At 36.0% G+C, this 26,038-nt stretch overlaps 1 protein-coding gene across 1 annotated transcript in view; it reads right to left on the bottom strand.

Moving 5' to 3' along the window:
* Positions 1-4,647: 4,647 nt before the first annotated feature.
* LOC145690954 (uncharacterized) overlaps positions 4,648-26,038 on the bottom strand; it is a 57,010-nt gene continuing 35,619 nt past the window's right edge. The window contains exon 2 of the mRNA XM_081766420.1: positions 4,648-14,893. Within this exon, the coding sequence (XP_081622546.1) occupies positions 13,354-14,893 (1,540 nt within the window). The 3' untranslated portion in view covers positions 4,648-13,353. The remainder of the gene's footprint in view (positions 14,894-26,038) is intronic.

The following is a 26,038-nucleotide window of genomic DNA, read 5'->3' as shown; positions in this document are numbered from 1 at the left end:
GCATTACTGTAATATGTTGTGTGTGACTCAATTTTTGCAGAGTTGCACTTGCGTTTTTCATTAATATTCAACGCTGTAAACATTAATATTGAACATTGTAACATGAATAGATAAATTATCCAAACCTCTTAATCACATTTGCTTCTAGATAGCCCATAAACATAGTACTTGTTCATACGTTTAGACACCGATACTATAATTGCGAACCTGTTTTCTTTTCAGATGTTTAGATTGCTTTATACATTTTCTCTCAATGGGGCAGAAACATGGACTTAAGCAAAAGGGACGATAAAAGATTGCAGGCTTTTGAAATGTGGATGTGGAGAAGAATATGGATAATTAGAATGTACATTTGATTTCACATAATATGAAGTATGTGTATTTTCTTTAGGGTTTTTGATAATTCCCGGTGCTTCGGATGCAATTCCGGATAAGATATGGAGTAGAAAGAATTACGTTCATTTCCAACATGAATGTTTCCGGTTCTCGAAGTGGCTCAGTAGTAGACCGATCAGTTCTGATATGTAGGATTCCTGTTTTGATCCTAGGTCTCGTCAAGTGAGCTTTAGGTAGATAAACACCCTATCCGTGTGACTTCTCAGGTTTGTCCCGAACCCGATTCATCTCACGTTCTTCAGTCTACTATGTGGTCGATCATCACCATCACCTACTCCCATAAACTCAGAGCAGAATTGGACACATCGAACTATAACAATAATTATAATCTCTATGAAACAAATAATGCTGTGCAGCGCAGAGTTGAACTATTTCTTATTTTTTTATTAAGTTTACAATTACATCGCCTGACATATTAATAATTTCAACAATATACATAATAACTTCCACTTAATAATTATTTACATTTCAAGAAAACACACTACTCACTTCACGAAAAGAAATTCGGAAGTTACTCTGAAACATATTACTTAATTGAAAAGAAGAAGTAAACATTACCATTGAGTGATCTCAACCATTAGTAATTGGTCTGGAAAACCTGGCAGAAACTGTACGCATTATTGATGTAAAATTTAAGAAGTATAATATTACTGTTTTCAACATTGACATTAGTGTTTTTCCATCCTATTTCGTTCATTGATAGACCTACATCACTATGAGAACTACTAAAGGATATATCAACACACTGTTCTTGAGAGAAAATACTGTCTTCGATTGAGGACTCTGAGTTCGTATCAACCTTCCTCTTACTTGTTGTAAATGAATTCTAATACCGACATCTCTTTCGCTTTTGCTGTGCAAAGCCTTTTTCTTTGGTTTCATCTTTCTTGGAGTTGCTGTAAGTATTCATGTTCGACCACTTCTCTTTTTCTCACGGTTGGTTTTATTAAGAGGGGTAGGCAGCCTTCGGATAAGGACGGATATTCTGAGTGAATACTAACGCAGTGGAAAATATTACTGCTAAATATAACATATGTAGTTTCTTGGATAGCTAATATAAGCGAGCTTTGAGGCAGAAGCTCTGATGAACCATGGTCCATACCCTCAGATATGACAGCAACATTCTGCGTGGTAAGGTTGCCTATAGAGTTTGCTGGTGAAACGGTGCGTTTCTGTTCAACGAGGGATTTGGACGGTCATTTACTAAAGATATCAGAAATTAGTCTTCTGTAAAAGAAGCACTGTTGAAAGGGTATATTACAGTCTTTTTAAATCGAGATATGATATTCTATTGTGTCATATTGTGGTAAACCCGTCCTATATACTCATCAATAGAATGAGGAGAAATAGTTTCTCCTTGGTTATTAATCAGCCAGTCATTGCACACACGATTGTAATGGGTCTTCAGAGGTCCATAAAGCGAAACATCCACCAGTTGCAGTTTGACTGCAATGCGGGCTAAAATGTTCATAACACGCCATTTTGGTAAGCATTCTCTACCACAATGATGTTTAGGAGGTTTTCGTGGTGTTCGAGGAGCAATATGATTGGATTTTCTTTCGAATATTTTGAAATTTGGTTAATGTGTTCTAAACAAACACCAAATTGCTCAGCAATCATCCATCCAGTGATCCTTGTTAATACCAAGCTATGAGGTGGTATTTTCGTCAGGAAGAAATTCTTGTACTTTACGCTCGAATATAGAAAAACTGGAGGAATTCTATTCCTAACTGCATTGAAGGTATAGGACTGTCACTTGTTCAGCACGTTCCGCTCAAGTTACCTGTCCGAAATAATTCTGTCCTCGTGAAGCTATCACAGGTGGCGTTGTGTGTATGGTACTAAATCCAGTTTGATCACAGGTAAAAGTACACTTCAGAGTGAAGTTTCATTTCTCATATGGTGATTTCAAATTGTTCAAAAAGTCGTCCACGTTCTGCTTATTGAAGCTGGTACTTTTTGATAAACTTTTGGTTCCAGGGATCGCAGAGATAACTGAGGGGGATGCTCCATAAAACCATTAAGCCAGCCATATCCCGCCTTTTTCTGCACAGTTTAAAATTCTGGCATATTCTTCTTCAAGGCATTTTCATATGCGTAAGTCAAAGTTCGTCCGTGCCTCGTTCTAAGCCCATAGTTCGTCTTACTTGCGCTAACGAGACTTTCTCACAAAGAGATTTCCTTGAAATATTACAGCATCTCCATTTGAGTCTTGCTTGTACTTTTCAACATGTTGTGTTCTCTTGCTACCTCTCAAATACTCTTCTTTTTCTATATTATTATCTTTACGGCTTGCAGAATATCACTGTTTGCTGTTTGTATTTAGTCTATGTTTATCTTCTTCCACTTCCTTGGCATTTTTCTGAAACACTGATGAGAAAAAGTACTAAATAAATATAGCGTTAGTCAAGCGGAAGCACAGGAATTATAATAGGGTACCCAACGTTTTCACACATGTGAGCAGAAAGGAGTGGGACAGTGTCCCAATCCTCCTCAACTCATCATGTTATAATCCTCCTTGTATATCCACTTTTACTACTGTCACTATAAAGCCACGAACTCTGGTATTAGAATCATACAAAAATGTTTTAAATATACTTTCAATACCTAACTCTCTACTTTTATATCAAATCCTCTACTACCTCTTCATATTGTGAAATATGTTTATAATATACATCTGATATAATAGTTATCAGCGGTGAAGGAAAATCTGTCTTTGCTTCTAAAACCTTGTGCACGTTCAGAACCTGGTAGCAATGCTCATTAAACGTAGCCGCCACATCTGCTAGCAACCGCTACGGCTTAACACAAATCACCAGAGAGGTATATCACTGTCCCACATCTCCAACTGTCCTAAACCTCACACTTATTCCCTATATTTGTGTTGGCTCCCTGATACGGAATTTTTTTTTTAAAAAAATCATTATCTGAAAGTGCCAACGGGGTACATATTTGGGAAAAATTTTACTTACGGTCTTACAGCGACTTCAGTCTTTTGATAAAGGTATAAACAAGGAACTTTACTTTGCTTCAAGACATAAATTACCTATAAGACACCCTTTAGAAATAACATAATAATTGAAATTATAACGTAAAGGTATGGCGCACGTTTGTTTTAGATAACCACCCACTCATGGGTTATGCCCTCCATGGGGGAAAGAGAAGTGAAGGGTATTTCGAGAAAGGAGTTAAAGATGGTCTAACGGATTTTAAAATTTTTGTAATTTTATGTCATAAACAACGTGAGTAAATAGGACATTACGATCTTTACAATCGTAATTATAATGATGGTGGAGAAAGGAAATTTTACAATGAATTATGGACATCATGATGAAAATATTTGGATTTACATTTCGTCATATTGCGTTGTTGAGTGATATCTATGAGACGAGGTGCGTTTGGACGAGACAAACTATAATATATTGTAAAATGACGGATATTCTTATCCCTCGGGGACTTCTTCAAGCATTATTCAAAGGGATGGGTAGCTCTGTTAGTGACAAAGGAATTATTGTGTAGAATATGATTGTATGATATTGTGCGGAGGGTGATAGAGAAGAAACTTTCTGATGAGGGGAAGATCTTGATGATTCGGTGGTAAGGAATAATGATACATTGTAAAGAGGAGGAAGATGTAGAATGACTGATGCTGTGAACGATATAAAAATAAATATGAGCGTTGATGGAATCAGAGAGGAGTGGACGATGAGGATGCAGCGTTCCGGAAGTATTTGAGGCAAAGCTTTTCTACATGGAACCATATGTATTGAAAAGTCACGCGAGCATAGAGCTCAGGAGATTGATGTGGTATAGAATTCTGAGTGTGCGATGTTCGAGAACCTTAAGTTTTTGATAAAAAAAAGGGGGGTAGCTGCCGAGACCTAACGGTATGGCCGTAACTAATCACAGGTCGAAGGAAGACTAAATAAGTGTTTAAGAGTAGGTTTGTAGAACTACTCCAGATTGTGCCAGTAAGTCGTTTTAATAGATTGAGTCAAATGTATGCCTTTCTATTGATGTCCTGGACATAAGTCTTCCATCTGAGGTGTCTATCTATGGTGAGTCTTAAGTATTAAATGTTTTGGAGATTCTAAGACAGTTGTCGTTAACAGTGATGGAAGTGAATTACTGTGAACTCTGGAGCGTTTCTTAGGGGCCAGAAATGCTGTAGTTTGGGTTTTAGCAGCATTGGATTTCAGTAGCCATTTATTGCACCACAGACCAAACGTCTGTATTATTGGTTGTAAGGAGTTGTTTACTTAGTGTATAATACTGCAAATTGCAAAAAAAAAAAAAAAAAAAAAAAAGCTGTATCATCAGCGCATGGAAATAACTGAATACTTTGTGGGGAAAGAGGCATGTCAACAACATAAAACAGATATAATAAGGGTGATAGTAAAGAGCCTTAAATACGGCTGAGTGCATAAATATCATTTGATATGATTGTTGATTAAAGTATTCGTAAGTACGGTGGCCAGACAAGAAATTGTAAATAAAACGGATATATGCGATAAGGCGAAAGTGTAGCAGGTTTGAAGGCAAACCCTAACGCTACACGTCATTAAATGCCTTTTCTAAATTAAAGAGTACCAGGCAGGATGGCTTGGTGGTATTATACTGCTTATGGATGCAGCTGAGGAGACGCAGAAGCTGATCGTTGATGGTAATTTGTGAGCGGGAGCGTGCTTGATGGTGTGGTAAAGATAGTAATGAGAAACATGAGCATGAAGTCATTTGACGATATTTTTCTCTAGAATTTGGTAGAGATTCTGTTGAGCTGTATCGGACGGTATTGTTGATTTTAAAAAACAAGAGAAATTTGGATGATTTGTAAGATTTAGCAGTATTCGTGGACTTGATTTTCGGGTCATTATAACATTTATGATAGATGAAATTAGTGATTTCAGTGGTAGAAATGAAGGTAGTGAGTGCTTTGTGAGTATATATGTTGGGTTGAAGATGGATATGTGGTGAATTGCAGTTGAAATGCCTACAGGATAATAATTAGGCCTAAAATGCTAAGTGAATGATAGAGGTGTAAAAATCTCCTATAATTAGGAAGCAAAGGTTTTAGCTTTTCCTTGGTCTCTGTACAATTCCTGATCATGATGTAAGAGAGGATAAATGGTTTGGGTAAATTTACCACCTAATGCGTTGAAACGCATCTAATATTGCGAAGGGTGTGATAAGGCAGAAATTGTGTTTCAGGTTTTAATCCACTGTCGTAATTTATACACTGTTCGGTGGAGGGTTCTATTTTGCTGAAGAGCTTCGTGGTTGCCAGTGCAATCATATTCTGTATAGATTTGACGTGAGTGTTTAACTAGACGAAAGTAGCGCGGAGGAACTTTAGGATGATGAGGTGATATATATGCGGCTTGAGGGATGAAAAGCTCAATTGCGAGTTGAATGATTGGTGGTAGAGATTAGAGTGGATTAACCTTTAGAGAACCAAACCTAAAATGTTAGGTAAAGTACTAAGCGTGGTTTATTTTGACCCATTCGTGCTTCTTGCAGTAAATTTCATACGCTGTATACACTGTCAGTGGCGGCTTTAGATTCTTTCAAACAATACCTGAATTATAGTACTGTAACATTAGAAATTTATACATAGAAATACGCTTTGTTAGGAATAAATTCTGTCACACATTGTATTTTGATTACACCTGACAGTCCTTGCAGCGGTTTGCTAGTGCAATGCGCCTTGCAAACAAGCTTGTGACAGATTACATACAAGGGATGGATAAAAAGCAATGGCACAATTGTTATAATTTACAAATGACTGTATTAAAAGGGAAAATACGTTCTACATTCCTTCAATGTAATCACCCCCATGTCCACAATCTTCTGTCACACGTATGGAAGGAGCCGTACTCCGTCAGCACGTTGTTCTCTGGCTATGTTTCGCAGCGACCGCCCTAAGGCATTGAGGATGGCCTGTCTGGTGTTGTATCGATGTCCGCGAAGTGGTTGCTTCATCTTGGAAAACAGGTCATAATCGCACGGACTCATATCCGGCGAATATGGTGGAAGTTCCAGTATCTCCCAGTTCCAGGCACGCAAAAGGTCCGTCACGGCGGTAGCTGTGTGACAGCACGCATTGTCATGCAAAATGATTGGGGTCCGTGCCAAAAGATCAGGTCGCTTTCTCCGAAGTGTGGGACGCAGATGGTGTTGCAAGAACGTAAGTTAATATGGCGCATTCACAGTCTGCGCTGTTGGTACAGCATGGTGCAGAATAACCCCTTGGACATCATACGCCACTATCAACATCACCTTCACTACTCCCTGACTAGAGCGCACAGTCTTTGGCAGAGGGAACCGGGATGCTTCCAGTCGTTGGATTGGCGCTTCAAACATGGTTCGTAGGATCAAACCCACGTTTCATCAATGGTAACGATCCTGCCCAAGCAATTGTCACCCTCCCTCTGGTGGCTGTGGAGCAATTCTTGTGCCAGTGCATATCGGTACCATTTCTGCACCTCGGTAATGACATGTGGAACCTAGCGTGCATCAAATTTGCGAAAACCCAAGATGTCGTTCAAAATGTGAAGCACAGTTTTATGGCACACCCCAACTCTGCCGATATCTCACGCGCAGTCCACCGTCTATCCACCTCCAGCAAGGATGCAAGGAGCTGAATTGTCATGTTGTCCACTGGAGGTCGTCCAGAATATTGGCGGTCTTCCACGTTCGTCTGCCTTCACGAAACGCTTTAACCCATCGAGCTACGGTGCGGTATGGCAACGATGAAGCACCACAAGCTTCCCGCAGTCCCTGAAAACATTCTCGTGCACTACGACCACGTGCCACTTCAATTTTGATCCACGAACGCTGTTCATGTTTAGTGAACATTGTGTTTAGAGCGCTTCCACTCGCGATACCAATTTGACGCCACTGCTCTCGTTGACTGACTGACTCAACAACGTTCCCACTCACCTAAGTTCCTCAACTGAGATTGTCTTCTCCGGTGCTGCCACCTCGCGGTTTTCGTCACTAGACTGGCGCGTGCCGCCAGGGTTGCCAGTACTTGTTATCCAACCTATGTACTTTTAAGGGGTGAAGAATCACGTGTCTTGCTAAAAATAAAACCAGATATTTTAGGGAACTGAACCAAAATATAACAATTGCTGAGAAGGAAATATGTAGTGATGTGTGGACGTGGGAAAGAGTGGGGAAAAAAGGAGTTTCATAAAACAATATTTACTATTACTCTTACCCGAATCAAAGCTCGGTAGAACGGAGAAGTGATTATTCCAGGTTTCATTTCAGTCGGCAAAATAATAATAATAATAATAATAATAATAATAATAATAATAATAATAAAATGATATTCTTGTGGGCCGTGCCGCGAGGTATCCAAAACTGGGTGAAAATGACCTGGCTACAACTTCTGCCATTTTGGGGGGTATTTTGTTTTTTTAATATGAATTCTACTGAAATGAGTTCCAAAAGTAAAAATGGTTGCTAATGGAAGAATACCAAAGATATTAGCCCACTTCCTCTTTTTGATATTGTGGCATTTCTTTATAAAAGATCATCTGGGCCAAATTGACCCAGTTTTGGTATTCAAAGGTGTAATTCATTTTTAGTAAAAGGAGGATAGGCCGCTGACTGTGTATGAGTTTAGTAAGTTTAGTAGCGAAGTATTAGCCGAGGAGGTGCTCAGACGGAGGAAGAAGTAATGGAAACTTTTTGAGTGAGTGTAATGGGCACATGTGAACTTCCCAGAGGATCTAGAATGTAGATGAAAATACTGTGGGCAAGAGATCATGTGATCACTAGATCAGGAACGGAATGGTTTTGGTAATGGGTGAATGAAGCATGTAGTGGAGGCAGGGATAAATTGTTAAAAGCTATTTCTCTCGGTCTCAGCGGCTATGGATGTTAATATTGGAAGAGATCAAGTAATGTCGGAAATTATTAGAAATATATTGGAATGGGAGGGGAATAGGACGACCTGGTCGAACATAGATGACTGTCATTGTGACACATAAAGATCTGTAATAAACAGTTATGATTAGATGTTCTGGAATATTAGATGGAGAGTCAATACTATACCATGTGTAAGGATAAAATACTATTGTCACGGCGCTGGTGGCGCGTCGAGCCGGAACCTTCTTATCGTGTCGAATGAGTTGATAGCCGGTAAATTTGCAATTAAATTTGGAAGTGAGATGCGTTTTACTGGTAAGCAATGTGTGAAATTGTTCCTCGTATAATAATTGTTCAAATATGAGTTTATGAAGTAAGTAGAAGAGAATGTTGAGAAATAGAAATAAAAGTCATAGTCAAATACCTAGGTATATATGATCACTATGAAGTTAAATATTTGTTTTGAGTGAAGATACATGGAATTGCACGTACGAACCATTGTAAGTGGCATGAAAATCGAAGTGAAGAATGTTGCGAGCTGTGTGCTGAACGTGTAATATTCATGATTGTGCAAAAGATGAACGTTTTGAAGAGTGTGGTTGCCAAATGCTAATAGTTTATGAATATAAAGAAATTGATTAGTTTCTCGTGAAGTCTCGTCTTTTCGATATGGAACATAATGAGTCAACAGTGAACTTAATGAGTTTCCTTATGTGTAATACACCCCTATTAGGAGAAATCCTTGTTTACTTCTTTCTAGTTAATAAATATTTTATTTTGAGTGCTGGTATTTAAGCAATAAAATAGTCACATAGGTATCGAACTTAATTATAACAAGAAAGATATTGCTTCAATAAAGTGAATGTACAGTTTCGCTTAAAGCGTATCCACTATCTGGTGTTTGTATTTAATATTGTAAATATAATAGAAATTTAAATCCTAGTTCACATCTTATATGGTATAAATGGTCCTGGGTCCAGGAAGCAAAGTGTTACCATTCATGAAATTGTCTTTCACGTTACCACTGTAGGGTTAAGAACAATGAATGTCACGAGGGTAAAGTGTACTAACAGGGCGTAAACATTAGGGACAAGGGGTATGCTGATAGCGATTTCGTGTAGGATCTAAAGGGAGGTAATAGATATTGTATGAATAAAGGGTGCTGAGTTTAGAGGCGTTTGCTGATATAGGTGAGATTTAGTTTTTCGATATAGTACTGTAATATGAGGAAAGTTATGCGTTGGTATAGCTCCAGAGTAGGACTAGGTAATCGAACAAGCAAAGCTGTTTGGAAAACTTTTGGTTAGAAGATCAAAAGATTTTGATAAATTATGGATGATATATAAAAAGCTATTGAGATGCAGCAAACACCTAGATTATATCTAAAAAAAAAAAAAAAAAAAACAGACACCAGCATCAACAACACAGAAACAATTTTGGTATCTTATCAGATCTAGATCTTAAACTTCTAGCATAAGTCTTTTAAAGTACAATGTTATATCAGGTGCACAAATCTTAATGAATTCTTTTGTAATAAATTCTCAACTGCATAATCGACGTACCTCCCTGTTCAATCCGTTTACTCGTCCACCTTATCTCATTTATTTATCACTTCCCCAGAGGATGAGTTACTCTTACTTTCACTCCGGCCTGAGAGCCTCTAGCCAGGACAATATAAGCTGGACCTTTCTGTGTTCGAAATCATGTATTATTTCTTTTCCACTTTCGCTCATTTTTAATAGACGTTTCAGAGAAACCTGTTTTCCCTGTTCTTGGAAAACAGCCCGATTCTCTTCCGTTTGTAAATGTCGATTAGAAAGTAATGTGTAATGGAAAAGCAATATCTCGCTACTCTAAACATATCAATCCTCTGCGAGAAAATTATCAAATGCATTACTTCCCGTTCAGTACAATCCCAAAGTTGGTAGTGGAGGGTGGACGGCCAATTCGCCGTCACAGGGAGCCAAAACGTGATTTTTTGTTTCGCATTTACATAAAATTGTAAATAAAAGTTTCATTATTTTTCATCCGCTGTTTCATTTTTAACTGCCTTAACATAAAAAAATATTACAAACCCATATCTATACGTGTTAGCATTAGAATTAATAAACGAAAACCAGAAAGCTCATCGTAAAATATCAACTTTGCAAACAAAATTGGTGTGCTTGGCACAATACAGAAAACTAACTACCGATGATGAAGCAGTGTAACCAATCCGAAGAGATATTTCCTACATCTGCGGGTCAAGAGAGAGCAACAGAACTCGCCTTGAATGTAATGACTGTGGAAAATACATGTTCAGATTGCAGTCAACAATTATCACTACTTGCAATACATGCAAGCAATCTCAGAAAGAGAGCAGTGAAGTGGATGTTGATTTAACTTTGAACCCGCCTTGAGTCTACATATTTTGGAAAAACATATGCAAAAAGCATTCAATCATTACTGCTCTCTGCAATAAATATCAGCATTATAACAAGCTCAGTGACATAGATACTAGTTAGGTTCGAATCTGTTATTTTGTGTTTTGTACAGTGTTTTCACTCATATTTAGCAGTATTATAGTTTAATTAAACTTATACGTTTGGTCAACAATGATTTGTCTTGATTTACTAAACCTAAATGCACCAAGACACACTTTTTGCATCATGCACAATGCTGAAAAATGTGAATAATCAATCACGGCCGAATTACCGTCGTCGCGAGCGGAAACGTGAATTGGCAGTAAGTGAGATTGATACGTAATATTGAACGAATTTTATCGCACTTTTGATAACTAAGATGTTTCGCATTTGTATATTTTATCACGTGTGTAAATTGAATATACTTTTTATGTACAAACATGATTTTTTAGTAAATAGTTTCACATATCTTACAATGTCTTTACACTAACAAAATATGGACTTCATGTAAACGCTTTTCACAATTATGCACAGCCATCTTTTACCTGTATGAGATAGCATGTTTCATTAAAATTGAACTTCGATTATACCATTCTTCATAGTCTTGACTGAGCAGTTACTTCCCATCTGTATTAATATATATGTTGGGAAATAGAAACTTTAATTAAGCCCTTTCTACACACGTAGAACGCTTTAGTTTTTTCCTTAGTATTTAATAATATGTTTTCTCCTGTGCATTGTAAAACGTGAGCTCCATATAAATCTTCTTTTCGCCTGTGTGTTGTCATATGTGTGAGAGTTTCATCGCTGTATTAAAATATCCTTCCAAACTTGAGTATAGACCAAGTAGTATTCCAGTCTCTTGTATATGTAAAGTTTTCCACTTGTGTATATTAAAATTTGTCTTGCCAAGCTTGAACGCGAACTATATGAAGCACTGAAATCAGAAGTTGGTAGCTTATTATTGCTTGATTTTACAGGATCACGCTTTAAATTTTATAGAAATGTGTTGAAATACCGATATATTAATACAATAGTGTAAAACTTTGTATGCTGGTTCGTTTTGACAGGTGTGACGTTGTCTTACAGTACCAGATTTTTAAAAGGTAAAGAGAACGTTTTTGAATAAAATTTAAAACCTGATTTAACAAGTTTTCTTATAAAACGAGTGAAAAGTTTGTAAGTCAGTATACTAAAAAACTTCTAAGTATACAAGAGAATAAGTAAGGAATGCGAAACATAGCTTCGAACTTCATTTTTATCAACCCACATGCACATTCACCTTATATCATCCCGCGCTTGAGGTACAGACCCTCTTTTCGCACAAACACCACGAATTCCGGTAAAGTCATTAACACTTTGGATAAAAATGCTATTAATCTCGCTTTCAAATCAAAGACAACTGGAATTCAATCGTTTTCAATATTATTAGTCAGTCTTTTCTTGACACATACAACCTTAATTCGATTTTAACGTAATGTTTATCTGATCAGTTTAACCCATGTTGAAGGGACGAAGACTTGAGTTTATGATCGCTTCTTATCTTCAAATTGGATAAAATTTTCTGTCAAAGAGCATGAAAGAATGACGTATAAACGGAAAATATAAATATATGCGGTGAAAATGGAACTGCGCAACCACGTATCGACAAGCAAGATGCAGCTAAAATGCAGATGGTCCAGAAAGTCTTAGTGTTGGAATTCAGATGTTTTTCCGCTGGATCTACACTTGTAGCTGATGAGGAAGGTGCGCCCTCACTATGGATGTCGCTTAAACTAGTTGCCCTTAACTCCCATACATACAGGAACTCTCATGGACTTCATTTGGAATTTTTATCTCTAGATAAGTGTTCCTTTGCAAAATCGTCACTTGAATCTTCGTCGGCGTCAGCCACCTTTCCACTATGCAGCAATCGCTGTGGCGGCAAAGCAGAAGAGCTATTCGTGGAGTAGTTGCGGAACCAATTTCCTGTAACATCTGCCCCCAAAATACGGACTTAACAATTTGTCCTTCACAACTTACATTCCATTCGAAAGGGCAGGAACATTTGAAGGGCTTAATGTGGTCTGACTCTTTTTATATTTAATTCTGTTGTAGTCCTCTTCAGCACGGTATTTATCGTGCGCATAATATTTCTGCCAAAACTAAACTTGTGAGAGCGGCAAATTCTTTTCTACATGCCATGTCTAGTTACGTGTCTTTCCAAAGCTGATTCTAAACTAAATGCTATTGTACTTCCTTCGCATATCTGTGGTTATAGAACTGTTTTACCATGCGATTCGTCAAATGAGAACTGCCAGTAAATGTATTTCTACACTCCGCGCGTGTGAGACTCTGGTCTTGTGTGGATTAACATTAACTTGCTCAATGTAAACCTTATGTAAATAGCAGGCTACGTTCTATGCATCTCTTTGGTTTGTCACTTGTGTATTGAAATGCCTTGCAAAGATTTAGCGTAGACTAAATCATTTTCAACATTTTCCATGTGTGAGATTTACGTCCTATGTGGCGCAACACGTATGAACGTTAAATAAATTCCATTCCAAGGTTTTGGCACGTGTGAGATTTTGGATCGGGTGTAGCAACTCTGAATTTCATTTAAATGCTTAACCACACTTTGGCATGTGTGATCTTTATATCTTTTGTGAATTAACGTGTGTAACGAAAGTTGAACGATGTTTCATCCCTTACCAAACTCTTGGCACGTGTGATGCTTTACTACTTTGTGGACTGACATGTGTGAAGCCAAACTGGAACGTCGATTAAATGACCTGCCACACTCGTTACATGTGTAAGGTTTTTCTCCTGTATGGATTAACATGTGTGTAGCCAAATTTGATTTTTTATTAAATAACTTCCCACACTCTTGGCATATGTGACGTTTTTCTCCTGTGTGGATTAACATGTGTCTAGCCAAATATGAACGTTGATTAAATGACTTACCACACTCTTGACATGTGTGATGTTTTTCAACTATGTGGATTAACGTGTGTGTAGTCAAATTTGAACGTCGTTTAAATGTCTTACCACACCCTTCGCAAGTGTAAGGTTTTTCTCCTGTGTGGATTAACATGTGAGAAGCCAAATCTGAGCGTCGATCAAATGACTTACAACACTCTTGGCATGTGTGACGTTTTTCACCTGTGTGGAATAACATGTGTATAGCCAAATGTGAACGTACACTAAATACTTTACCGCACTCTTGGCACGTGTGAGGTTTTTCTCTTGCGTGGATTAACATGTGTGTAGCCAAATGTGAACGTTGTTTAAATCCCTTACCACACTCTTGGCACGTGTGAGGTTTTTCTCCTCCGTGTATTAACATGTGTCTAGCCAAATGTGAATGTGCACTAAATCCCTTACCACACTCATGGCACGTGTGAGGTTTTTCTCCTGTGTGGATTGACAGGTGTGAAGACAAATTGGAACGATGATTAAATGCCTTACCACACTCTTGGCACGTATGAGGTTTTTCTCCTGTGTGGATCAACATGTGTGTAGCCAAATGTGAACGTTGTTTAAATCCCTTACCACACTCTTGGCATGTGTGAGGTTTTTCTCCTCTGTGTATTAACATGTGTCTAGCCAAATGTGAATGTGCACTAAATCCCTTACCACACTCATGGCACGTGTGAGGTTTTTCTCCTGTGTGGATTGACAGGTGTGAAGACAAATTGGAACGATGATTAAATGCCTTACCACACTCTTGGCACGTATGAGGTTTTTCTCCTGTGTGGATCAACATGTGTGTAGCCAAATGTGAACGTTGTTTAAATCCCTTACCACACTCTTGGCACGTGTGAGATTTTTCTCCTCTGTGTATTAACATGTGTCTAGCCAAATGTGAACGTGCACTAAATCCCTTACCACACTCTTGGCATGTGTGTAACCTTGCACCTGTACAATTTAAAATGTGCGTAGCCAAACATGAACATACACTAAATTCCATTCCACATACTCCGCATTTGTGGGATTTTTGACCTGTGTGCACTAAGTTATTGCTTGACAAAGTTGTACTTTGACTAAAGTGTTTTTCACTCTTTCGGTAGGTATTACGCTTTTGACTCTCCTGAGCTAGAATATGCCTTGACAAAAGTGATGGATGAAACCCCTTGCCAAACTGCATCGAAGTATGAGATTCCTCATGTGAATGAGAAATGGTTTCCTTTAAAGTAATACACGAGTCGTCTTCTCCGTGGAATGGTAATACGTTATTGCGCCTGTAACAAATTCAACAAATAAGGAAATGTGAATGGAGATAATGATTAAGTAGCAACAAAAAAATAATCATTCTCTATATTTCATGATAAAATTACACTCAATTTATTATATTACATGAAATATTGTACAAATATTGTACCACTGAGTAGTTTCCATATCTTTCTATTCTCAAAATAAGAGGCTGTAGTTTGTTTCAATATATCAAATTGAGCCATCGTTTATACCGCGGCTGTCATAAGTCTTTGACCGTGGCTGCTTTGAAACAAATGCACAGTACGAGAATTGAATCTGTCTTTTCTGTAGTTTCATGTGGAGAAAAAACAAACTTGCGTATCAAAGGTTTAAGAACAACTGAACTTATTAAAATAAACTCTACCGAAGATCATTCACTTATATCATCATAAAAGGAATACGAAAGGCATTTTGAAACGAAGAAAAAAAATAATATACATCTTTCCAAGGTGAGGCAGAGAAACTTAAAGTAATCAGACTAAAGACGAATCATTTACAGCGTAGTGATTGTAGTTCAGTGGTCTAGGCGATTGGCCAGTAATCTGGAACTTTTTCGATCGAATACATGTCGACCATTTTTTTTTTTTTACTAGGAATGTTGATGGCGGTTGACAAGCGATAACACACGCTTTATTACATTCAAATATTTGAATACTTCTTTAATAATTCTTTAATAATAAATTTCTATGATAGACACGCCCCTGTAGTTAAGAAACGTGTTTCGCAACACCCATCACCATGCTAAACCGATGAATTACGTTCGTTAATGGCGCGGAGAGATAAAGCTTATAGAGCATACAGGAGATAGGTTAAAAATAGTGATCCTTCCAGTGATAGCACAATAAATCCTAATAGGAAATTCGAAAACAATAGGATGTTAAGAAACCGTTGCACTCAAGAAGGAAGGAAGGCAAAACGGCGCTTTGCCTATTAAATACTTGAATTCCAAAATAATGGAGCGGTTCTTTGGAAATTGCTAAAGTATTAGGTGTTGGGAGAAACATAGCCAAGAACGCTGTTAACTATACGCCAGATGAATTGAACACTTTTTCTGCAAAGCTGTATGGTACCAGCCTCCATGAAACAGCAAACAATGAAGAATATTGTAGCTTCGGAAATTAACTCTCTGTTCTCGTCTTCTCACGTACAGTCTGCACATGTATTAAAAGCGATCCAAAGAATTAAATCTAAAGCCACTGGTACAGATGATATTTCAATAACCATGATAAGGAAGATCCTACTGCATGTACTTAATCCTATTACTGACATTTTTAATTACTCTCTTGCCACAGGTACTTTTCCCACAGTATGCAAACTCGCTAAAGTGCCCCCACTTCCAAAAAAGAACAACGCTGATAATATTGCAGACTATCGTCCTATCAGTGTCCTTCCCGAGCTTTCAAAAGTTTTTGAATATATTGTAAATGATCAAATTCAGGAATACTTAACAACAAATAATTTATTGGATACATTTCAATCTGGTTTTCGAAGTAATCATAGCACATGCACTGTACTAGTAAACATAACGGAGGATATAAGATTGGCTATTTATAACAGAAAACTGACGCTCCTTACTCTACTTGACTATAGTAAGGCATTTCAAACTATTGATTTTGATATATTACTTCAGAAATTATTATTATTGTTTAATTTTTCTGAATCAGTGGTTAAATGGTTTCATTCTTACCTTCACGAACGTAAACAAAGAGTAGTGATCAATCAGGATCACATATCGACATGGCATTGTATCAACAGTGTGGAGTGCCGCAGGGTAGCGTACTAGGTCCCCTTCTCTTTGCCCTTTACATTAATGATCTCCCTAAAATTCTCACCTATTGTAAACACCATATTTACGCAGATGATTTTCAGTTATATGCTTCTTTTCCCCAACAAGATATTAATAATGCGATTGAGAAAATAAATACTGAGTTAAACAAAATCAGCGACTGGTCTACGGCTCATGGATTAAAATTAAATGCAACAAAATCGCAGTGCATCTTAATTGGCTCCCCAAGAATTCTTTCTTCTATTAATATCTATCAGTTCCCAAATATAATATTGTCCAATACTGGTATTCCATTCTCTACAGCTGCAAAAATTCCGGAGTCATAATAAATCAAAATATCTCCTGGTCAGATCAAATAAATGGAGTTTCTAAGAGAGCATTTGGTGCCCTACATACGTTAAATCGACTAAGAATTTTCTTACCAATATCTTTGAAGATCAAACTTGTCAAGGTACTGGTGTTCCCACGTCTTGACTATTGCGACTCAGTCTATTCTGATCTAACAGAAAATCAATCAAAGCGCTTGCAAAGACTGCAAAATGCCTGCAATAGATTTATTTTCAATATAACTTACAGGGAACATCTCACATCTTTTTATAAAAAAAAACTGTCATGGCTGACGTTAGTCGGAAGAAGAAATTTACATAATCTTACCCTATTGTACAAAATACTGACTACGTCAGAACCATCGTATCTAGTCCGTAGATTTTTATATTTATGAGATTTTCATACTAGAAGCACAAGATCACAAGATAATTTTTTGCTCTCCATCCCCAGTCACAATTCTGATTCATACTCAAAATCCTTCACAGTAAGTACTACACGCCTCTGGAACAGTTTACCTCAATTAATAAACAAGGTTTCCACAGTCGCCAAATTAAAAAAAAAAATCGGTATATTCCCTTCTCTTAAGTAAAGATAAGGACACTGGTAGCACATGAGGCATCTTCGTTTTACCAGATTATTAATAACCCACATATGAACACACAACCAATAGGTAACCTATGTTAATTTGTACAGCTTATTCATACTTCTAGTACTGCTATATGCAATATGCAATTTTTGGTTTCTCCATGTTATTTTTGTTTCCCCTATTGAATAATATTTTTCAATTTTTTTTTGAAGTGCTTAACCATTTTTTTAATTGAGTAGTATATTGTTTTTTTATGTGGTTCAATACTTTTCTTTTGTAATTGTTAATATTTTCTATATATTGGTGTTTTTTTTAATATATATAATGTATGCACGTGGTTAAGTGCTCGGAGAAGGCTGCAGATCCTTAACTTCGCCACGTAAAAGAAGTCATAAATAAATAAATAAATAAATACTCGTTTGTCTCAACACTTCAAATATCAAATTTTCAAGAATAATACTAGTAATAATAAATATTATGCGGAAAAATATTTAAAAATTAAAAATTTATTATCGCTCAGGTCATACCATTACAAGCAGAAATAAAAAAAATGGTTTTGTGTAACGTTGCCCATGAAAAGATTCTAAAAACAAACCAAACAAAATCGGGATGAGACTTAACATTTTAATTCCAGACGGGACAAGGCTAACTCACTCTATCGACATGCTTTGGAGATGAGAATCGAGACGAGACGAAAAGTATCGTAAACATTTCTCGTCTTATCTTGATTCTGGAAATAGTATATGCCACTCTTTAAGCAACAATTGCTATGTAGATTGCACCTTATATATTATTTTGTTAGTTTGTACTTCAGAGCTCACTGATTTATGGTCTGGGTATATATTTTTGTAGCAAGGCTTTTAAAATTACATCTGCAAACTCCACACGTTAGTTTATTACAAGCTTTAGTGTTCAATTATATTCAGTTCTTTCTATTACAGTTATTTTCCTGGAAACGTAGAGCAGAATATTTTCTACACGAAATATCAGCAGAAAGCTTTCGTTTCAATTAGAGTAGCTGTACCCCTTCCTCGAAACCCCTACGTTTAAGTAAGTTTTGCCGAATTTTAGTGCAACTACAAACTTTTAATAGCATTATTATTATTATTACTATTATTATTGAAGTGTTGTAAATTTAATGGTACAACCTGTTCCACCTAGCTCCCGCCTAGTATGCATTGTGCTGAACAAACAACGTGTGTATAGATTTCCTCCGTGTTCTGCTTCCTCGTATTTTCTTTATTTTAATATTTCTTTCATTCTCATCATCGACGTGTTCTGTAGCTTAGCCGGCATAACCATCACTTAAAAGCAATTTTTCTTACGGTTCTTGTGACTTCAGAATACATACTTTCTACACGAAATTTGCCTCGAAACTTTCCGTTATAACATTTAACTAGTACTAGGGAAACTTTCCGTTATAACATTTAGCTAGTTGTAGGGACGTTTGTGAGGGTATGTCCTGTTGATCCTGACACTTCTCTCTAATCCCGACTATTTTGTAATTTTTGGCTAACGCTACGGAGATTTTAATACAATGTGTCCTCATACGGAAATTGTTACCTATATTATTATTATTATTATTATTATTATTATTATTATTATTATTATTATCATTATTATTATTATTATTGAATATTTGAGACCTCAATATTACGTCCTACAGCAAAGTAAATAAACATACTGAAGTTACGGAAATGAAAATAAATTCTTTTAACCCTATATAAGGATGAATTGAGTTATGAGATACTATGCAAATTAAAGATAGGAAAAAGGTGTCAGCTACTGGATAATGTGAAAATCGAACAGAACCTAAGTAGGATGTGTCCTTATCACAACACCTTTTCGAAGTAACACCTTTTCTTTGGGTAAAGGACAGTAGTGTAATAACCTAACTCCTGGGCCAAACTCTAGGCCAAACCATTTTGGAAATATCTTTGACCAGCACAGATTGAGTAGGGTGAGATTGGGCAGGGTGCTTTGCGCATAGACTTTTATGACATTCAAAATCATAAAATACTTACATCTAAAACTTACATCTAACATTAAAAGTAAAAAAGAAGTTTTTACGTCAAATTATACATCCTGGGTTGATTTTAAGAATAAAAGATGGGTTAATGTATCTAATGCTATCGATAAACAAGATGTTGTAACATTAGAGCAGCTTGAATAAGCAAACGAAGAGTTTACACAAAAAGAAACTGTAGAATTACCATGTCGATTGGCAAAAGATGATGTTGAGAAATCAGTCATTTTTGTATATAATTTAGCTGCTGCCTACAAATTTCTTTATAGAAGTAGTTAATGCATACAGAATCAAGTTTCAATTCATAACTTATAGACACATTTTTAAATGGCATTCTATTTGAAAGTTTTCCATTACACTTTAATATAAATGATCAGTTAACAATTAGACAATCCAAAAATTCTGATTTGAAACAAGGCAAATCATTAATGCTTATTATGTATGTAGAAAGAGAGGATGAAGATGAAAACGAAAACGAATCAAGTGATAATGATAATGTTAGGAGGGTAGTATTAGGTAATGATGAATTTTAAATTTGTATATAATAAACAGGATGTATTGTGTTAAGTGTAAGAAATCAACAGATACGAAGAAAACACTATTAGAATAGAAAAAAAAACAGAATGGAAGATATAGTAAGAAAGGTATTGGTTCAATATGTGGTGTTACTAAATCGTAATTCGTTAAAAAGAAAGATTGACTAAAACAAGGTAAAGATATTAGAGAAGACATTATAGAAGAAATTCACAAACGTTCTGGAAAGAATTATCTTAGGTTAAATGCTATTGTTAAAAGAATAGATGATTTATGGCAAGCAGATCTTGTGGAAATGCATAGTGGCATGTTAAAAGGTATCTCTAAGTAAACAAAGGCTATAAGTATTTGCTAACGATTATAGATATGTTTTCGAAATATGCTTTTGATGTTCCTGTTAAAGATAAGAGCGGTAAAAATGTTACAGAAGCATTTGAATCCATATTAAGAACGAGAAAACCTCGTAACTTATAAACTGATCAAGGCAAAGAGTTTTCAATAAAGAATTTAAGAAGGTGATGGAGGAAAATAAGATTAATCATTACTCAACCTATAGGGGTAAGAAAGCTTCTGTTGTTGAGAGATTCAATATAACTCTTAAACAAAACACGTGCAAAAATTTACAACACAAGGAAATTATAAATTGATAGAAATATTACCAACACTAGTTAACAAGTATAATAATCGTATGCATAGAACCATTGGTTTCAAGCCTATAGAAGTTAATAAAAAGAATGAGAAAACAAGTAAATCGAAAGGGTTATTTGAAAAAGGATATACACCTAATTGGTCAACAGAAGTATTTCTTATTAGCGAAGTTATACCATCTAATGCACCTACGTATAGAATTAAAGCTTTAGAAGAAGAGGATGTGCAAGGTAGATTTTACGACCAGAACTATTATAGACGAAACATAAAGATGAATACTTAGTGAAGGTGTTGAGAAAGAAAGGTGACAAAGCATACGTTAAATGGTTAGTATTTGATGATTCACATAATAGCTGGATAGATAAAAGTAATGTTATAGTATAAATTTAAATATTATTTTTATGGAATAATAACCATAATAGGTTAGTATGGATCAAAGTTTGAATGAGATATGTTACGAACAGACTAAAGATATTGGTATGGTATCTTTGGTGATTTTAAACTGATTATAGATAAGAACACAGGTTACTTCAATGCTACTAAATTGTGTGCAATGGGAGGTAGAAGATGTACAAAAAAGTTAGAAAATAAAGGTTCAAATGAAATATTAGAATATTACAATAACAAACTCAGTGTACCGAATTCGGGCCACTTCAAAAACTCACCTTATACAGTAAAACTAGCTGGTAACGAAATAATGTTAAAAAATATTTTCATAACAATAAATACGAGTACTATGGATAGTTTAAACGTTATTTGTTACGAACAGATTGAAGACATATATTGGTATGCTATTTTTGAAGATTTTAAATTGATTGTGGATAAGAGTACAAGATACTTCATTGCTACTAAGTTGTGTCAAGATGGTGGTAAGAGGTTTGATAATTGGTTAAAAAAAAGATACAAGAGCTAATAAGATACTACGAGCTAGAATTAACCAACTCCTCTAATTATAGGAATTGCTCTTCCACATACCTAATAAAAGGAGGAGACAAAGAAGCAACCTTAATCATATGTGGAACTTATGTACACAAGAAATATTTCTAGCTGTTGCCTTTTTGTTATCTAAAGATTTTTACAATAAGTGTTATGATATTATCGAAGACTATTTCATCCAAGACTTTAAGCAATATAGAGTTAACAACGAATTACTCCAAACACGAATGCAAGATATAGAAATACAGACGGAAAAGTTAAGTCTTAAGAACAAGGGCTTAAAAAAATAGCAGCACCATATACAGACGATGATTCAAAAGATAATTGCCTAATCATATACAAGAAGAACAAACTTAATTATCCTTTCCCTTATTATGCTATCAGATGCCAAAAGAGAAATCTATATAAGCCTCTTAATGAGGCAGAAGAAAAATATCCAGATCATGAGATAATATACGAAAAGTTTCGAGATCCTAACAGTATTAAGTTATTCAACCTAGTGCTAAAAGAATTAGATATTCGTAAAGGTAAGGGTAATGAGTTTTGGACGTCCCTATCAGAAGAAGATTTGGTTAAAGAAATTTAAAAAAATTGATTGTTTCTATTATCGGTTAACATCGAGTCCTATGTAAAAACTTTCGATATAACTTTCGATTATCATTTCAAAAAAACTTAACATCAATCTTCGATGTTATTATTTCCAATCTTCCACAGAAAAAAAAACGGATTATCAAAATCAGGATTTTCTTCAGGATATTCATTGTTGTTGTTAAGTATAATAACTGTTCTACAGAAAGGAAAAGTGTTATTAATTCTTAGATAGGTAAGCATATATTCAACACAGAACACAAGCTTACACGTCATTTTACATAATTCAGTTTTTGTTTCTTTGCATATTGAGCATTCTTCTGAGTTCTCTATTAAATGTAAACCTGTTAAGAGTAGCATTAGTTTGTTTCTGAGGAATTCGTGACATGCTTATTTACTGTTAAGAATTTAAACATATCGATCTTACCTGTGATTTTCATTAGAAAGTTTTCTGAGAACTTCCTATCGCAACAAGTGCGTATTATGTTGTTTTTACTCTAAACCTTTGCTTTCGAACTCGAGAACGAACTTTTCGCTTTTATCGTGTAAACTAACACTTGACCAGTAAACTTTATTTTGTTATTTCTCACATCTGCTTCATCTAGCAGTGGTGTAATATCGTACAAATCGATAATAGTATCAAATTCTCTCAAGAAGGCTGTTAGTTCTTTTCCTGAGATGTGACAATTTTTAGAAACTATATCCCAACAGAGTTTGTCTTTAAAGGTTTTTAGGAATGTAAGTTTAAGCAAATCTGTTTTGCAAGAGAGTATGCCCCAAAGTAAGTATTCTTGGAATTGTGTGTAAATTTAAACTTCTGTCGAGGAATTTGAAGCTTAAAATATACAAAACGATAATTATGCCTGTTGTTCTGTATGGCTGCGAAACATGGTCACTTACTCTGAGGGAAGAACATAGACTGAAAGTATTTGAGAACAAGATCCTTAGAGGAATATTCGGACCCAAGAGGGACGGGTATGGGGAATGGCGGAAACTTCATAATGAGGAACTACATAAGTTATATGGTTTACCCAACATTGTTAGGGTCGCCAAGTCTAGAAGGCTTACGTGGGCGGGTCATGTAGCTAGAATGGAAGAAAGTAGAAACGCTTTCAAAGTCTTGACTGGAAGACCAATCGGAAAACGACCATTAGGAAGACCTAGGCGCAGATGGGAGGACAATATCAAGATGGATCTCGCAGAGATAGGAAAGCAAAGTAGAAACTGGATCCAATTGGCTAAGGATAGAAGTCAGTGGAGAGCTTTTGTGAACGCGGCATTGAACCTCCGCGTTCCATAGGCCATAGAGTTAGTTAGTTAGTTAGTTATAGACGCAATGTACAGTATTTAGCTTTAACCTCAAAGCACTTTAGCGTTCTAATTATTAAATACTTCACGATATTCTTATGTTCTGATCAAAGCATTGCGATAACGGGTGTGCTGAAAGTTATAGAAACTCAAAAAATGGTCTAGAAGTTATAAACAATCAGGAGGACATTATGCGATAAAGTAAAAATGTAATTATGTATTGTGTAATATAGTTTTAGATGTAAGTTTTTTATGATTTTAAATGGCATAAAAGTCTATGCGCAAAGCAACCTGCTCAATCTCACCCTACTCAATCTGTGCTGCTAAATGATATTTCCAAAATGGGTTGGCCAGAGTTTTGGCCCAGAAGTTAGGTTATTACAATACTAAAGACATTGGATTATGTATGCGAAATATTGATATATTATCAAAATATATGAAAAGGAATAATTATAATTTATCAATTTTTTTTGAGGGAATATACGGAACTTCTTGTAAATGCCGAACGAAAATATTATTTCTAGTAAGAGTGCAAGAACACTTAGTAACACACAATGACGTTCCAGGAAAATTTATGACTCAAACTAGGCCTGAAAAATGACCCGTTTCTATTCATGAATTGTTTGCGAAAGAAGCGAAGTTTTCAGACAGTAGAAATCGAGATTGTAGGCTGTGACGTCATGTAATTACTTTTTCCCTGTGAAGGAAGTCGTTTCAACTTTAATTTGTAAGAACGACAGAAATCGACAATTCTACATTTTATTACAAATCAGAAATATGATCATTCTAAATTATAATTTCTTTTCTGAATATCCACGGAGAATCGAACCGCGGATCCCTAATACACGAAGCGAATACTCAAGCCACTACCCTAATAATGCTCTTTTAAGTAAGAGTGAAGAATCACTCGTCTATGTAGGAAATGCAAACGTTTACAAATGCAATGTTTTATTAACCATGAATCACTGATTTTGGTCATGATAAAATAGTGCAGTCCAGAGAATTCAAGATTAAATTTTAAAAAGACTGAAAGCATCTCTGAAATTTGTCTCTATTCTATTCGGTTATTCTCCTTCTACAGGTAATTTCAATAACCTGGAAAGGCAGGGATACACCAAGGGCATTGTATATTTCAAAGGTTTTCCCATCGATAATCGAAAGTGAGACCCCGCCTACTAATCAATCAGATGGGTGGTGTGCCTGGTTCGTTTCCAAGGCAAGCAAGGTTGAGACGGACAAAATAGTGGTCGTGGGTTTTCTGGGGACACTCGCAATTCCTCATTCCACCAATTCGTCCATCATCACCTGCTTCAATCATAGTTTTCCTTAGCCTAACAGGGATAAGCGTTGGACATTAAGTGATTTCATTTTCAAGCTGTTAACCCAAACCAATCCGAACCAAAAAACAGATGTATTTTCTATTACTCATTAAGGTTTTCTCACAAAAACAATATGTAGAAAAAGTCATGGCGAATCGTAATTCCATTCAAAAACAAAACAGCAGACTAGCAATACCTTAAATTAAAATGTAACAATTACATATCCTTTAGAACTTTCCAAAATCTGTACGGATATTCTGGAAAGTGCCACAGCTGGACTTGGTCATTGAGTCGGTGGGGCAGTCGATACTGGATCAACAGCACGCGACCCACTACAACTCACCACTCACCACGACCCACTGCGATAATGACCCAGAAGTATGTATCTTCTGCACACGAAACTACAGACATGGCAGATTTAATTCTCACACTCTGCATTTGTTTCAAAGCAGTCGCCATTACCTGGTCAAAGACTTATGTCCGACACGACACATACGATATCAGAGTTAACTCAGGTACACCTTGTCTCAAAAAGGTTGAGCGCATTCTTTATTGGTGTTTTGAGGCAAAAATTTTCAAAGTCCAACTTCGGGTATCTTCGGGAAATAGTAAACCAGGTTCGAACCTCCAAGCCAGCCTTTGTAATCGGGAAAAAGTTTGCAGATGTGTTTTTCTTCTTTTAAATATAATAAGACTTCTTACCAAGTGTAGAAAAAAAGCAACATTGATTGAAATATTTAATGATACAATATTTCGAAACTTTGTATTAATGTCACCACATGCTTGTTTGTCATTTAGCTCTCCATACGTGATGGAACATTTAGATACGTAAACGAATCTTTCCATATGTAAAAGAATGCTTAAAGTTAATAAATAGAATATAATTATCATCTGAGTACTAAAATAAAAGTCAAAGTAGAACAGAAACAGCGTTTGTAGTGGATATGAATGTCATAATTGTCTTGAGAATATTTATACATCGCTAAAAGTACCTTAGCAGAAGTCCTTGTGTTAGCTCACTGGTAAGTTGTCGGACCTTAAATCATAAGGTTATGAGTTCGAATTTTCTCTGGG

This window comes from Thermobia domestica, chromosome 7 (assembly GCF_964235325.1).
Source record: "Thermobia domestica chromosome 7, izTheDome1.hap1.1, whole genome shotgun sequence".
Taxonomy (NCBI): domain Eukaryota; kingdom Metazoa; phylum Arthropoda; class Insecta; order Zygentoma; family Lepismatidae; genus Thermobia; species Thermobia domestica.
The sequence above is the reverse complement of the archived record's forward strand: the minus strand, read 5'-3'. Positions and strand labels throughout refer to the sequence as shown.